Source organism: Balaenoptera physalus (genome assembly GCF_965194825.1).
Source record: "Balaenoptera physalus genome assembly, chromosome: 15".
Taxonomy (NCBI): Eukaryota; Metazoa; Chordata; class Mammalia; order Artiodactyla; family Balaenopteridae; genus Balaenoptera; species Balaenoptera physalus.
Window position 1 is genome coordinate 86750573 of NC_138894.1, and position 13644 is coordinate 86764216.

Below are 13644 nucleotides of genomic sequence, written 5' to 3' on the forward strand. Positions count from 1 at the left end.
CACTATGCTGTACACTTTTGGGAAAAGAAAAGGCAGACTTGTGAGATGTTTTTGAACATGCATACACTCTTTTGACCTTGTTTAATTTCAGCCTCATTTGACTTTTCTTGAAACACAGCAGAACTATACTGCCAAAATGACAACACATAGTGTTACTTTTTAAAAATTAAAAGTACAACTTACCCCATTATCCAAAACAGAGAGCTGATCCCGTGCTGCAACACCTCCAATTATCAGAAGCTCCCTGAAATAAATACCAGAATAATAATGTAGAAAAAGATTAAAGCCTGCTTTATTGTTTTTTTTTCAGTTTTGGGGAGGTGGATATTAAAATTGAATAACTGAGAAAGAATCTACAATAAAGGTCTGGAGAAGGAAAGAAACAAGGCACTTCATTTCCAGGAGCTACATAAAATGTTAATGCACGGGAAAGTAACTGAGGAGAATGTGAAAGCTTGGAACCCAGAAAACATAAGTCCTCATCTACATACCTTTCTATATTAGGATAATTCCAGGTACCCCAAACTCTGGTTTCAATCAACCTTTATAGACATATGTGGTTGTACGTGTATAAAATATATACTCTGAAAGAATATATAAATATTAATTTTTAAAAGTTGCCTCCAGGTTGATAACCAAAAACTGGGGAATGGGGTGAAAGGAGACTTACTTTGCACAGAATATCCTTTTGTGTTTGAATTTTTCTCACTCCAAATACTTCCAAAAATATGTTTAGATTAAAAAAGATTATTTTGGGACTTCCCTGGCAGTCCAGTGGTTAAGAATCCACCTCCCAATGCAGGGGACGCGGGTTCGATCCCTGGTCCGGGAACTAAGATCCCACAAGCCACGGGGCAACTAAGCCCGCGTGCCACAACTACTGAGCACGTGGGCCACAACTAGAGAGCCCACGTGACACAACTACAGAGCCCACGTGCCACGACTAGAGAGAAACCTGTGCGCTGCCACGAGGAGCCTGCGCCCCGCAACGGAGATCCTGTGGACCACAACTAAGGCCCGATGCAGCCAAAAATAAATAATAAAATACACTCTCTAAAAAAAAAAAAAATAATAATTGCCTTATGCCGAGACAATTCCATGGGGGGAAAGAACAGTCTTTTCAACAAACGGTGCTAGAACAAATGGATATGCACGTGCAAATGAATGAAGTTAAACCTCTTCCTTAGGCCACACATAAAAATAAATGCAAAATGAATCACAGACCTAAATATAAGACCTAAAACTACAAAACTCTTAGAAGAAAACATAAGAGTAAATTTTCATGATCTTGGGTTAGGCGAAGTCCCTTACAACACCAAAAGATGAACAAACAAAAAAGCAACAGATCAAAAAATAAATTGGACTTCATCAAAATTAAAAACTTTTGTACTTCAAAGGACACTACCAAGAGAGTGAAAAAGCCTACAGAATCACAGAATGAGAGAAAATATTTGCAAATTATATATATCTAATCATAATACTACATGTATATATCTTACAACTCAACAATAAAAAGACAAATAACCCAACTGAAAAATGCGCAAAGAATCTGAACAGACTTTACAAATGGCCAGTAAGCACATGAAAAGATGTTCAACATGATTAGCTATTAGGGAAACACAAACCAAAACCACAGTAAGATACCACTTCACACCCATTAGGAGGGCTATAACTGTAAAGACAGATAATAAGGTGAGGATGTGGAGAACCTGGAACCCTCACACATTACTAGTAGAAATGTAAAATAGTGTTGTCACTTTGGAAAACAGTTGCGTGGTTCCTGAAGATGTTAAACGTGAAGCTACTATATGATCCAGCAATTCCACTCCTGGATGTATATTCAGGAGAAATGGAAATGTATGTCCACACAGAAGTCTATATCCTAATGTTCATAGCACAGCAGCCAAAAAGTGGAAACAACCCAAACATCCATAAACTAATGAGTGGATTAATAAATATGTGGTATATGTATACAATGGAATACTTTTTGGCAATAAAAAGGAACTAAGTACTGATACATGCTATAACACTGATGAACTTTAAAAACATTATGGTAAATGAGAGAAGCCAGTCATGAAACAGCACACATTGTCCAATTCCATTTATATAAAATGCCCAAAACAGGCAATTCTAAATATGGAAAAGAGGTCACTGGCTGCCCAGGGATAGGCAGGTGTGAGGGAAATGGGAGTGGCTGCTAAAAGGTAGTGTTTCTTTTGAGGGTGATGAAAACGTTCTAAAATTGGTTTTGGTGGTCGCACAATTCTGTGAGTATAATAAAAACTAAAACAACCTGTACACTTTAAAGAGTGAATCATATGATATGTGAATTATATCTCACTATAGCTATTCACAAAAAGATTGTCTCCTTTTTATAAATAGCAGACAAAATTACTTCCTGAGGCAGCCAGACAACTTTCAATCAGAAGTAGCTATCAACTACCTTCGTTTATTAATTTTATTCTTATTTAATCAGTCATTTAAAAAATACCATAAAATCCTGGGAAAGTGGACGATGTTAACACTTAGTCTCATAAATTCTATGACTGATGAAAAGAAACAGCTTCACGGTTGCCTACTGTCATCTTAAGCGATTTATATAGTGTTTAAAAAAAAAAAAAAAAAAGCTTTCTAGCCTGTGAATGTCCATTACCTTGGCATAGTCCTTAACCACCCACCACTAGAGCCATGTTTCCTAAATCCGGTAACACCAGAGGCCAGATTGGTTACTTAAGAATCACCTGGAAGAGGAGAGGTGCCATTCTTCCTTAAAAAACAAAGAGCTCCAATTCCTATTCCCTGGAAAATCTGATTCAGTATATCCAGAAGAGGGACCAATAAATTTGTATTTTTAAATAAGGTCCCTTAGTTCCCAGGTTTGGTAACTATGGTCCTAAATCTATCATTTCTTCTATAAAACTTTACTCTTACCCACTTTCCTGATCAGATACATTTATTTCTACAAATCTGGCAGAAAACTACACATACACGTAACAATCTGTGCTTGTGTGCAAAGCACTGTAGGGTTGAGGAATGTAAAAGACCAGCCCCCGTCTCATGGAGTGGAAAACTGAGTTGGGACGAGTAAAGCTATGCACATTTAAAACAAGAAACACTAACACATGACAGTGCATAGGGATTATGGGGAAGCAAACAGTCAGCTGTATCCGAGGAGGGAGAAAGGACCGGGCTGGCACCAACACGTTAGCTTCACAGAAAGACCAGGATTTGAGCTGGGTCTTCAAGGAAAAGGCTCATTTGTACTGAATACCGAAAGGAGTAACACAATTTTACCATCTTAGCAAATAAATTGATTTTGTCATCTATCTTCCCTTCCAGGCTTTGTCCAGATGCACGTTAATCTTTACACATAATTAGAGCACAAAAATCAACTTATATTAGCATTTGACATTCTTCCAAAAACACTCTCTTGTGAAGAGTTCTGAGTCTCTTCCACTAAGAAGCTGCTCTGGTGATGTACTCCTCTAGTGACTCTCCCTGTCGTATCCTTAAAGCATTTTATCACATTACTTTGGTTGTTCCTCTGCCTTCCACACTATCTCCACACTCCTGCACATAATTCTATAAAAGCAAAGATGAATTCTTGTTGTTATATCTTGATCCCTAGCCTAAGTCTTCACACATGGTGGGTATTCAAATAGTTACTGAAAGAGTGAAATGCATCAATCATCAAGACAAAATTAGGAATTATTTTACCTAAAAAGTTTTACTAAGTATAAATTTATCCCTGAATAAGTTTAACTTATGAGAAAGATCAACATTAAAAAGATGGGGGGCTTCCCTGGTGGCACAGTGGTTAAGAATCCGCCTGCCAATGCAGGGGACACGGGTTCAATCCCTGGTCCAGGAAGATCCCACATGCTGCGGAGCAACTAAGCCCGTGCGCCACAACTCCTGAGCCCGTGAGCCACAACTACTGAAGCCCGTGGCGCCTAGAGCCATGCTCCGCAACAAGAGAAGCCACCGCAATGAGAAGCCCGCGCACGGCAACGAAGAGTAGCCCCCACTCGCCTCAACTAGAGAAAAGCCCGCGCACAGCAATGAAGACCCAACACAGTCGGAAAAAAAAAAAAGCTCAGACATCAAAATAAATAAGATTTTTAAAAATATAAATAAATAAATAGATGGGCCCACGGGACATCAATAATTCAGAGTTTCTGAAGTTAGATAGTGGTGATGGCTGCACAACCTTGTGACCATACACTAAAAACCACTGAATTGTACGCTTTAAACGGTGAATTTTATGGTGTGTGAATTATATTTCAGTAAGAAAAATTAATAAAAATCAAGTGTCAAATCAACTGACAGAGCAGTTTACTTATATGGTATGGCTTTCCTCAAATTAAAAGGGATTGCTACTGAGCCAGAAGTTCCCCAAGATCACTAGACTTATGGTCTCCCCACAATGGCAGAAAGAGCCCTCGAACTAGAGTGACCAGTGTGAATGCCCACAGGGAAGATGGTCACCACTAGGAGACAGGCTAGAATTAACCTCACCAAGTCAGGTTTACCAACACACTAGACAGAGAGTGATACATTTTCTATGCAAATGAAGTGATGAAGCTAACATTAAATGAAATGGTCCCTTTAAAAAATTAATTTTTACTCTGATAACTGTTTTGCAAACCATGACTCTTATTTTATATAAGAGACACAGGAAAAATCTCAATTTACTTTTTTTTTTTTTTTTTTTTTAAGAATATTTATTTATGGCTGCGCTGGGTCTTCGTTGCTGCACGCGGGCTTTCTCTAGTTGCGGCGAGAGGGGGCTGCTCTTCATTGCGGTGCGCAGGCTTCTCATTGTGGTAGTCACTCTTGTTGTGGAGCATGGGCTCTAGGCGCACGGGCTTCAGTAGTTGTGGTACACGGGCTCAGGAGTTGTGGCTCGCAGGCTCTAGAGCGCAGGCTCAGTAGTTGTGGCACACGGGCTTAGTTGCTCTATGGCATGTGGGATCTTCCCAGACCAGGGCTCGAACCCGTGTCCCCTGCATTGGCAGTCGGATTCTTAACCACTGCACCACCAGGGAAGTCCCTCAATTTACTTTTTTTAATAGAACTCTTCTCACTTAAACAGTAGTTTTATAATAGAAACTAATTGTTACTATATGTCAAAGTTAAATATATTTACAAACTCATACACATGCATATGTACACACGCTGAATTTCTACCTCATTTTTTTCCTACTTTACTCTTCTTCTGAAACACCTCAGACCTAAAGACAATAGGCATTTGAGCACAAAAGGAAGCTTTACCTTAATTTAGGATTATCGACATATTTCTTAAACTGCTTGACGTTATTCAAAGTTTGTTCAGCCAGCTCTCGGGAAGGTTCGACAATGAGAGCTTTTGGAGCATTGGGGAGAAACTTCGTTTGTGCCACCTGAGCATTACCTTAAGAAAATAAAGAAGATTAGAATACATTCAGATCACACCTCATGATACCTTGATTTGTAAAACACGAGCACTAATACTCCAGTATCAAAATTTTAAATAATTGTCAAGTGGTATAGGTGATAGTCAAACTAAACAAAATAAAGATTCTTAAAATGAACTACAGATTCTTTAAATCTACTTGCAGTAATTTTAATGGATTATATGCTTTGTGATAAATTAAATGAGCTATGAAATGTACTTTCTTTAAATAACTGGAAGCGATTAGGCAGCACAGTGGGGTGAGAGTGGGAGCTTTGGAGTCAGGCTGCTTGGATTTGGATTCAGTTCTACCACTTACTTGTCCTGTGACCTTGGGCAAGCGACTTCGAGTCCCTAATCCTCAAGTTCTTTGTCTATAAAGCTACCTTACAGGGTTGTTATGCAGACTAAATAATGCAGGTGAAGCACTTAACACAGTGCCATGGCACTTAATAAGCACACACATTATAAATACTGGATACCATCATCATCATGACCAGCTTCCCCAAAACGCGTGAACTGAAACCAAATACTTGGGGTTTATGAATTAGGTTTTGAAACTGAATTTTACTGACATGTTCAATAAAGATGCATGACCAAACAGGCAAGGGGGGTATCTGTACCTCACTACAAGAAGCCTTACTTACTGTAGTTTTCAATACCCCATTCTTGAAATCTTTACCCTCTCAGGTGCTATACCTGTGTGCTGTGATTTGACAATGAAACTATCCGGTGCCTTGGAAAGGGCAACAAAACCATCTTTTGGTGGAAACTTAAATTCTTCTTCCCCGAAGTTGAATTTTAGTTCAGCATTCTAGCATTGAATAAAGGAGAAAATGAAAATGCTTAACCTAAGAGCAAACTAACCAATATGAAATAATGAAGATCAAAGTAGCTTATAATCACAGCAAAATGTCTCTAATTACCTTCAAAACACAGGCAGGAAAGAGGCCTTGGTTCTTCATATGTGGTGGTATTTCAAATGCCAGACCAAGGTCTTTTCCTTTAAGAAAAAAAAAAAAAGAGAGAAATTGAATTAAAACGACCAGAAAAGAACCTCCACACGCTCACACCACCAAATCCACCAGCCTACACATATTCACACTCCCCCTCCTGTTACTGCAGATTAGCTGTGCTAATACCAACCTCTTCACTTTTTCACTTTACTCCTGAAATTGTCCCCTCTCCCCCGCTACAATTTTAATTATTCCCTTCCTACAGGATTGCTTCCAGTAGACACTTGAATTAGACAAACCTCCCTGAGCTCAAAACTTCCTCCATCTGTCCTTTATTTTTTCTTCTCCTTTTTGTAGTAAAACTGCCTGATTTCCATGTTGACTGTGTCCACCTCATTTCACTCCGTTCTCTGTTGAACTGATTCCCAATCAGGCTCCCCCTACACACTCCTCGCTCCACCGCAACAGCTCTTTGTCAAGCTCATTGATGATCTCCACTTGCCAAACACAGCAGTTCTCGTTCCTCATCTTTCTAGGCTAGACCCGTCAGCAGCACTGGACACCATGTGATCACTCCCTCCTCCGTCAAAAGCTTTCTTCACCTGAAATGCAGGACCGCAACCTCTTCTGGCTTTCCTCCTCATTCACTTCTGCTGGATTCTCCTCAATTTGCCAACTTCTAACCACAAGAATACCCTGGGCCTCAGATCTCTCCTCTTCATTACCTACTCTCATTCCCTAGGTGATCTCATCTAGACCTATGACTGGATCATAGATAAGCCAGTAACTCTCAAAGATGTATCAAAATCTCCAATTTTGATCCCTCCCCTGAACGCTTAACTGTACATTTAACTACTTAACTTGATTTCATCACTCAGATGTCTAATAAGTATCTCAAACTTAACTTGCCCCAAACAGAACTCTTAGCATCCAACTGGTTCCCTACTTATTGTCACCACCCAGTGTTTTCAACAAAGCAGCCACAGTGATTGTACTGTTAAACTGTTAAAAGACAGATGATGCCAATTCTCTACTCAAAACCTAATGGCTTGCAATCTCAAAGTCTGTATCATAGCCTATAAGGTCCTGTATGGCCTGGCCTCACCACCTCACTGACCTAAGATTCTACGACCCTCCCCCATGCTCAGTGTCCTCCGGACCCAATGGCCTCCTCACTGTTTAAATACCCCAAGCACGCTTTCATCTCAGGACCTTTGCAATTACTAGTCCCTCTGCCTGAAATACTCTTCCAAGATATTTCTACTCAAATGTCACCTTCTCAGAGAAGCCTTCTCTGACCACCCCAGAATGCTCTCCACCCCCTTACCCGGATTTATACTCTCCCTCTGTTCCCACCTAACATATATATTTGTCTGTCTCTCCCTATCAGTAGCTAAGCCCCACAAAAGTATACATAAATGTGTCTAGTCCATTTTCTGCTGTATCTCCAGCACCTAACAGCTTGCCTGGCACACAGCAAATGCTCAATAAGTATTTGTTCAAAAGAAAGGCAGGGAGGAAGAGAAAGAAGACTGAAGATGGTGAGGAAATTTAAAAAATCACAAATAATGAATATCATACATACTCTCTAACAAAATGGTCCCTAGAAAGCTTACCGTTTTTGGAGAATTTGACATGCCCTTTATCCATATCTAGGTAACATCCAATGGTATCATGCATAGTGAATTCCTAGAAAACCAAAAAGTCAAGTGCTGTTAATAAAAAGCAAAATTGAAAATAAGGTTAAAAGGTCAAAAATAGCTGCATCCAAAGTATGTGTTAGTGTTACATAATGCTTCCTTAAATTCTAATGTAGATTTTAAAAATGCCTAGTACAGCATATCATATACAATAGTAGAAGCATCAGACAGACTTTTTAGAAGCAACATGATATTAAGGCTCCTCCACATTACTAGAGATGTCGGCTACCACAACAAGTATATTTAGATTTAACATGATTCAAAATAAGAAATGAGAGCGACACAAGTATTAAAGTCAAAGCCAAAATCAAAATGGGGGGAACACGGAAAACAAAGTGATATACTTTGGAGGGGCTAATAAATGGCACAAAAGAAAAATATTTTTCTCATTTTGTAACATTTCTTCACTGAAGTCCCAATCTGAACTTTCCATGGAAAATATTCAGAAAATTCACTTGAATTTCACAATCATTTCTATACCCTCAGTCATGTCATGAGTGATCAAGTAAGTATGCAAGAAAACTTACTAACACTATGATTATGTCATTAATACAACTTACCTCTCCATAATTATCAAATTGTTTATTGTGAGATTTCTTTCCTGTTCCACCAAAGCCAAATCCAAACTTGTCAGTACCTAGATTTTAAAAGTATTTTATAAATGTGGTAAGAATAAAGTTAAAAGCACCATAAAAGTTCACAAGCTGAAGATAATTTGAAGCATCTACACAGTATTGTGCGGTACATATTAATGCATACTAACTTTACTGACTTCATTCATACCCTTAACCTTATTCCTCCTGATTTTATGATGTTATAATATCTATTTTTTGGTACTTCAAATCTTTCTTGGAACAAGGAGGGTATAGGTAAATATTATTATTTCCATGTCTCTAAATATAAACTTTGTATGGTTAAGTTTACTATTTTGCTCCCCACTAAAATAAAATGTTAAAAATTCACAAATGTAAAACAACAAATTCAGTTTATTTTAGAAACACTTACCTAGGTCTAGGGAAGCCTGCATAGAAGACCACCCAACTCTGCACAATCCTTGGTCATGACACGATACTTCATAGTAGTGTTTCCCTGCAAAGGCAAAATACTTTGAGATTTATATAAATTATACACTTATGATTCATTTACCATGTAGCTACTTTCCCATTGTTTCTGAATAACAATTTGTATCTTCCAAATGAAGAATTGTAGATCTTTTTGTAACATTAAAAATCTTTTCAGATCCTTGATTCAAAGCTACTTTAAAGAAAGTTCATGTATTAATACATCACCCCAAAAGTTCAGACAAGAACAAATGTTGTTTAAATACCTTTCGTTAATCCTTTAGTAGCTCTACATCCATGCCATTCCTTTACTTCTCTGCTCTGACAACAAAGACCATCTGACCCAATTGCTGGATTTGAGAAAAACACAGAAAACCATGTCAATACAGATTACATAAATCACGCATTCTGAAATAAGTATCGTTCAGTCTCACTAATAAGATAATTCATTACTTGGTGCAATGTTCCAGGGACTGAGACTTGCTGATTCCTGAAGGATAGCAATGTCGTCCCCACGAGTAGCTGCCCTCATTCATCCCCTGGAGGGCTGTGGCTTACACTGAGGACTAGTTTCTCTACTGTTATCTGTTGGCTAGGACAGGATTTTACCACAACAATTCTAAAAAGGCATCAACAGAGCACCTAACCTGACTTGTACTACCGCAGCTGCATCACCAACACATGTTTAGACAACTATTCTCTAGAGTCCTTTAAAGAAACGGATACTAAGGATGACGCAGCACCCACTCATCAATGCTTGTTGCTCTGATTTTATGCCGAAATTAGAGCTTGAGTGAATGCTACACTAAAAGAAAAACAGAAACTCTGGCTTGTTCCCTAATCCGTGGATCCAGAAACCATAAAGGGAAAGCAGGAAAAGCCTGAACAAATAACCCTGTAGCTGTTATTTGCTAATATTAGGGCTCTAAAAGATGAAGTTCTATATTATACATCATAGTCAGTCATAGTGCTTATTGGTGCTTTTTGGCGTTAAGTAATGCATTTGGCTTTTGTCTGTACTGGAAACTATAACTTCTGTCCTGATTCAGGCTTGCAAATCATATTCGCCACCTGAATGCAGAAGAAATTTTTTAAAAATGCATCTCGTCACACATTTTCCTTCACTTATAAGAAATTAAATTATTTATTCAAAGTATAAATTCTTATTCATGTGGGTACATTATATAAACCTCTGAACTTTTAAAAAAGTTCTCTGACAAGGGTAAATCATAAAAATTTTTGTATTTAAAATTCTTTATGCATATATACATATATAAACTTTTACATAAATTAGATATCACACAGTAGAGAGTAGCAGTATGGGGTTGTTTGTTTCTGTCATGATTCCTCAAGGCCCATTTACCTTTCTCTGCATCCTGATTTTCTTACTCATTGACACCTGGAGAAAATTCCTCCAAGTCAACTCTGCAGTTCTGACTTATTCTTCATAATGGCTACACAATAGTACTTGGATACACCCTAATCTTTGTTTACCATTCTAGCAGTATCATTTACTTTGCTGGCAGTTTTTATCATTACAAATAATGTTGCATCGAACAGCTTTGAAAGTATATTCTTACATACTGGTACTTTCATTCCAATGAGCTTGACCTTCCAGGAATATATGTTTTTTTAAATATTAACAGGTAATGCCAAACTCCTTTCCAGAGAGGCAGTAATCTGTAAGTCGGTTATCACCCTTTTGGATTCTTGCCAATCAGATGGGTATAAAACAACATTCACTGTAACTTTAATTTCCATTTCCCTGCTACCTGTAAACCTGACCTTTGTATGTTTATTGCCATTTGGATTTGGTTCTTCTCTGAACTGCCTATTCACATCCTTTGTCCATTTTCCAGATTGCTTATCTCTTTCTTACTAAAACAGGTAACACTTTATCTGCTGTCAACACAAGAACCCCTTACCAGTTTACAAGGATTCTTTATCTTTCCTCAACATTGCATTAAAAACAAGTTTCTGAATCACAAATGTGCTGCTAAAATCTATCCACTTACCAAAAGCAGATCCTCTATCATATGGGTTCATTTGCCATTTGTTCAGCACTAAGCAAATTAAAACAAGAAAAGTTAACCCCAAACAAACATAATTTAAAACATTCTACAAAAAATAAAGCAAATATTTTATATTTTATATTTTATATGATATCTTAACTCCTCTAGATCCAATATGGTTTTACACACTATTTGGAATGTACGATTAAAATTGTTGTTTTTATTAAAGGCAAAACTGAAACTGAAAACTGAAACAAGCCAAAAATTATAGTCACTGGCCCATCCAGGGCAACCTTTTCTGCTCACTTGCTTCAGTGCCTTTTTATTAGATGGCACTGATCTTTGTCATAACTATGAAAGCATTAATAAAATGAAGTTCTGGTGACTTCAATCATAACGAAAATAATCCACCAACATATCAGAATCTAATTATCACTTTATCATTATCATTAAGAAAAGCAAGTCCTTTATTTTAAATAATTCATAAGTCACAAAATATTTTCCTCCTCACTTTTATGGGATCGGCATTTTCCTTTTCTAAAACATCTTAAGAGTCTGGATAATCAAAAAATCACAATAGCTAAAGAGAATGCTATGTGTTTTCAAGCCCAATTTCCACCCAAGGTAGAAATCTTTTCTAGGTTATTTCTGGTCAAATGATATCTATCATCTGCTTAAACACCTGAAATGATGGAGAAGTAACGTTCTCTTGAGGGTCTCTATCCATTGTGGGCTCAATCAAGCTACTAGGAATTAAACAGTATTTTCTAGAACAATTATTCTCTCTCCAGATCCCAACAATGATTTAACAATTATACCACCTCCCTTTTTTGTTTGTTTCTCCATGTTTAAATATCTAGCTTCCTTACTCCTAATAGGACATGATTTTTGGAACTACAACCATTCTGGTTACCCTTCTGTGGAAGCAGATAGAATCCTTCTCTTTCATCACTCTCTCTGATAAATGATGGTTTATAGTTGCTACAAATTCTGAGACTATTTTTAAACAGACTAATACTCTAAATAGTTCATATCCATTATCTCACAATTCATTTACAAATGAGTTCATTCTACAAACTATGTAACATTGTTACTTTCAAACTACTGAGAAGAAAATGTTGATATGCCAGCTCACTCCACTTAAGCTTGCAATTTTGTCACAATCCTATTTTGTATCATGAAACAAAAGTGACTTAAAATATAACAAAACCATAGATTACTCAAGATAGAATGGAATTCAGAAACCATTTAATAAAAGCAACAAAATTTAAGGATGAGAAAACTAATGTAAGATTGCTCATGGCACAGACAGGACCAATCTCCATGGAGATAGGACTGAAAATAAGAAACTGACTTTAAAAGGTACACTTTACATTTCAACCTCCTGGGCTCCTTCTTTCTTACCTTAAAGGAAAATGCATGCCTCTTTTCCCTGTAGAAGGCAATATTTCCTACCACCATGGGTTTACACTCTACCAACTATTTGTAAAATCTTTCCTTAATGCCTTTGTAAAATACTGTACCAATTTATCTTCAATATATGCATAAAAAGTTATCAGGTTAAGAAAAACATTAAAATAACTATAATTTCTAAAATGCCAGTGTTTTCTCAAAGACAACACTGTTAGTATCTTAGGAGGGACAATCTTTCAGTGTTATGCTCTAAATGACATTTAGCAACGCTGGTTTCCAGGGCACCAAATGATAATACCATCCCCTGGATGTTGACAATAAAAATGCACACTCAAATTTCACATCTGGGGCTTCCTTGGTGGCGCAGTGGTTAAGAATCCACCAGCCAATGCAGCGGACACGGGTTCGATCCCTGGTCCGGGAAGATTCCACATGCCACGGAGCAACTAAGCCCGTGTGTCACAACTACTGAGCCCGCGTGCTGCAATTACTGAAGCCTGCGCACCTAGAGCTCATGCTCCACAACAAGAGAAGCCACCGCAGTGAGAAGCCCACGCATTGCAACAAAGAGTAGCTCGCCACAACTAGAGGAAGCCCGCACACAGCAACGAAGACACAATGGAGCCAAAAATAAATAAATAAAATAAATTTATAAAAAAAAAAAACTTCACATCTGTAAATGCCAGGAATGAGAATTACTAATTTATACAAAAGGAAATTAATAATATGCAAAAATTACCTGAAGCACCAGTTTTAATTGTCGTTTTTCCTTTTTTGCCTTCTTGTTGGTCTTTCAGAGTTTCATAAACTATCTGGATAACTGGAATACTGAAAGCCTAGCAAAGAAACAAGAGTTCTCTATATTAGCATTCAGATATCAGTGACAGTTCAATAATCAATATGAATTACAAAAATCATGCACGCACCTTAAATAATGACACATATTCCTGAGCACTGCTCCAATTTTCCCAAACCCAAAATACCAGTAAGATAACAAGAGTTGACTGAATGAAGGAAATAAGAACCAGCTGATAGCCCAAAACAATAAACAATCAGGACCCATAGAAT

At 37.6% G+C, this 13644-nt stretch overlaps 1 protein-coding gene across 1 annotated transcript in view; it reads right to left on the reverse strand.

Moving 5' to 3' along the window:
• DDX1 (DEAD-box helicase 1) overlaps positions 1–13644 on the reverse strand; it is a 33122-nt gene that overhangs the window by 14467 nt on the left and 5011 nt on the right. The window contains exons 5-14 of the mRNA XM_082425882.1: positions 13316–13412; positions 11167–11214; positions 9418–9501; positions 9096–9179; positions 8651–8727; positions 8007–8079; positions 6361–6437; positions 6134–6248; positions 5275–5413; positions 184–244 (exon numbers count right to left, since the gene is read on the reverse strand). Of these exons, the coding sequence (XP_082282008.1) occupies positions 184–244; positions 5275–5413; positions 6134–6248; positions 6361–6437; positions 8007–8079; positions 8651–8727; positions 9096–9179; positions 9418–9501; positions 11167–11214; positions 13316–13412 (855 nt within the window). The remainder of the gene's footprint in view (positions 1–183; positions 245–5274; positions 5414–6133; positions 6249–6360; positions 6438–8006; positions 8080–8650; positions 8728–9095; positions 9180–9417; positions 9502–11166; positions 11215–13315; positions 13413–13644) is intronic.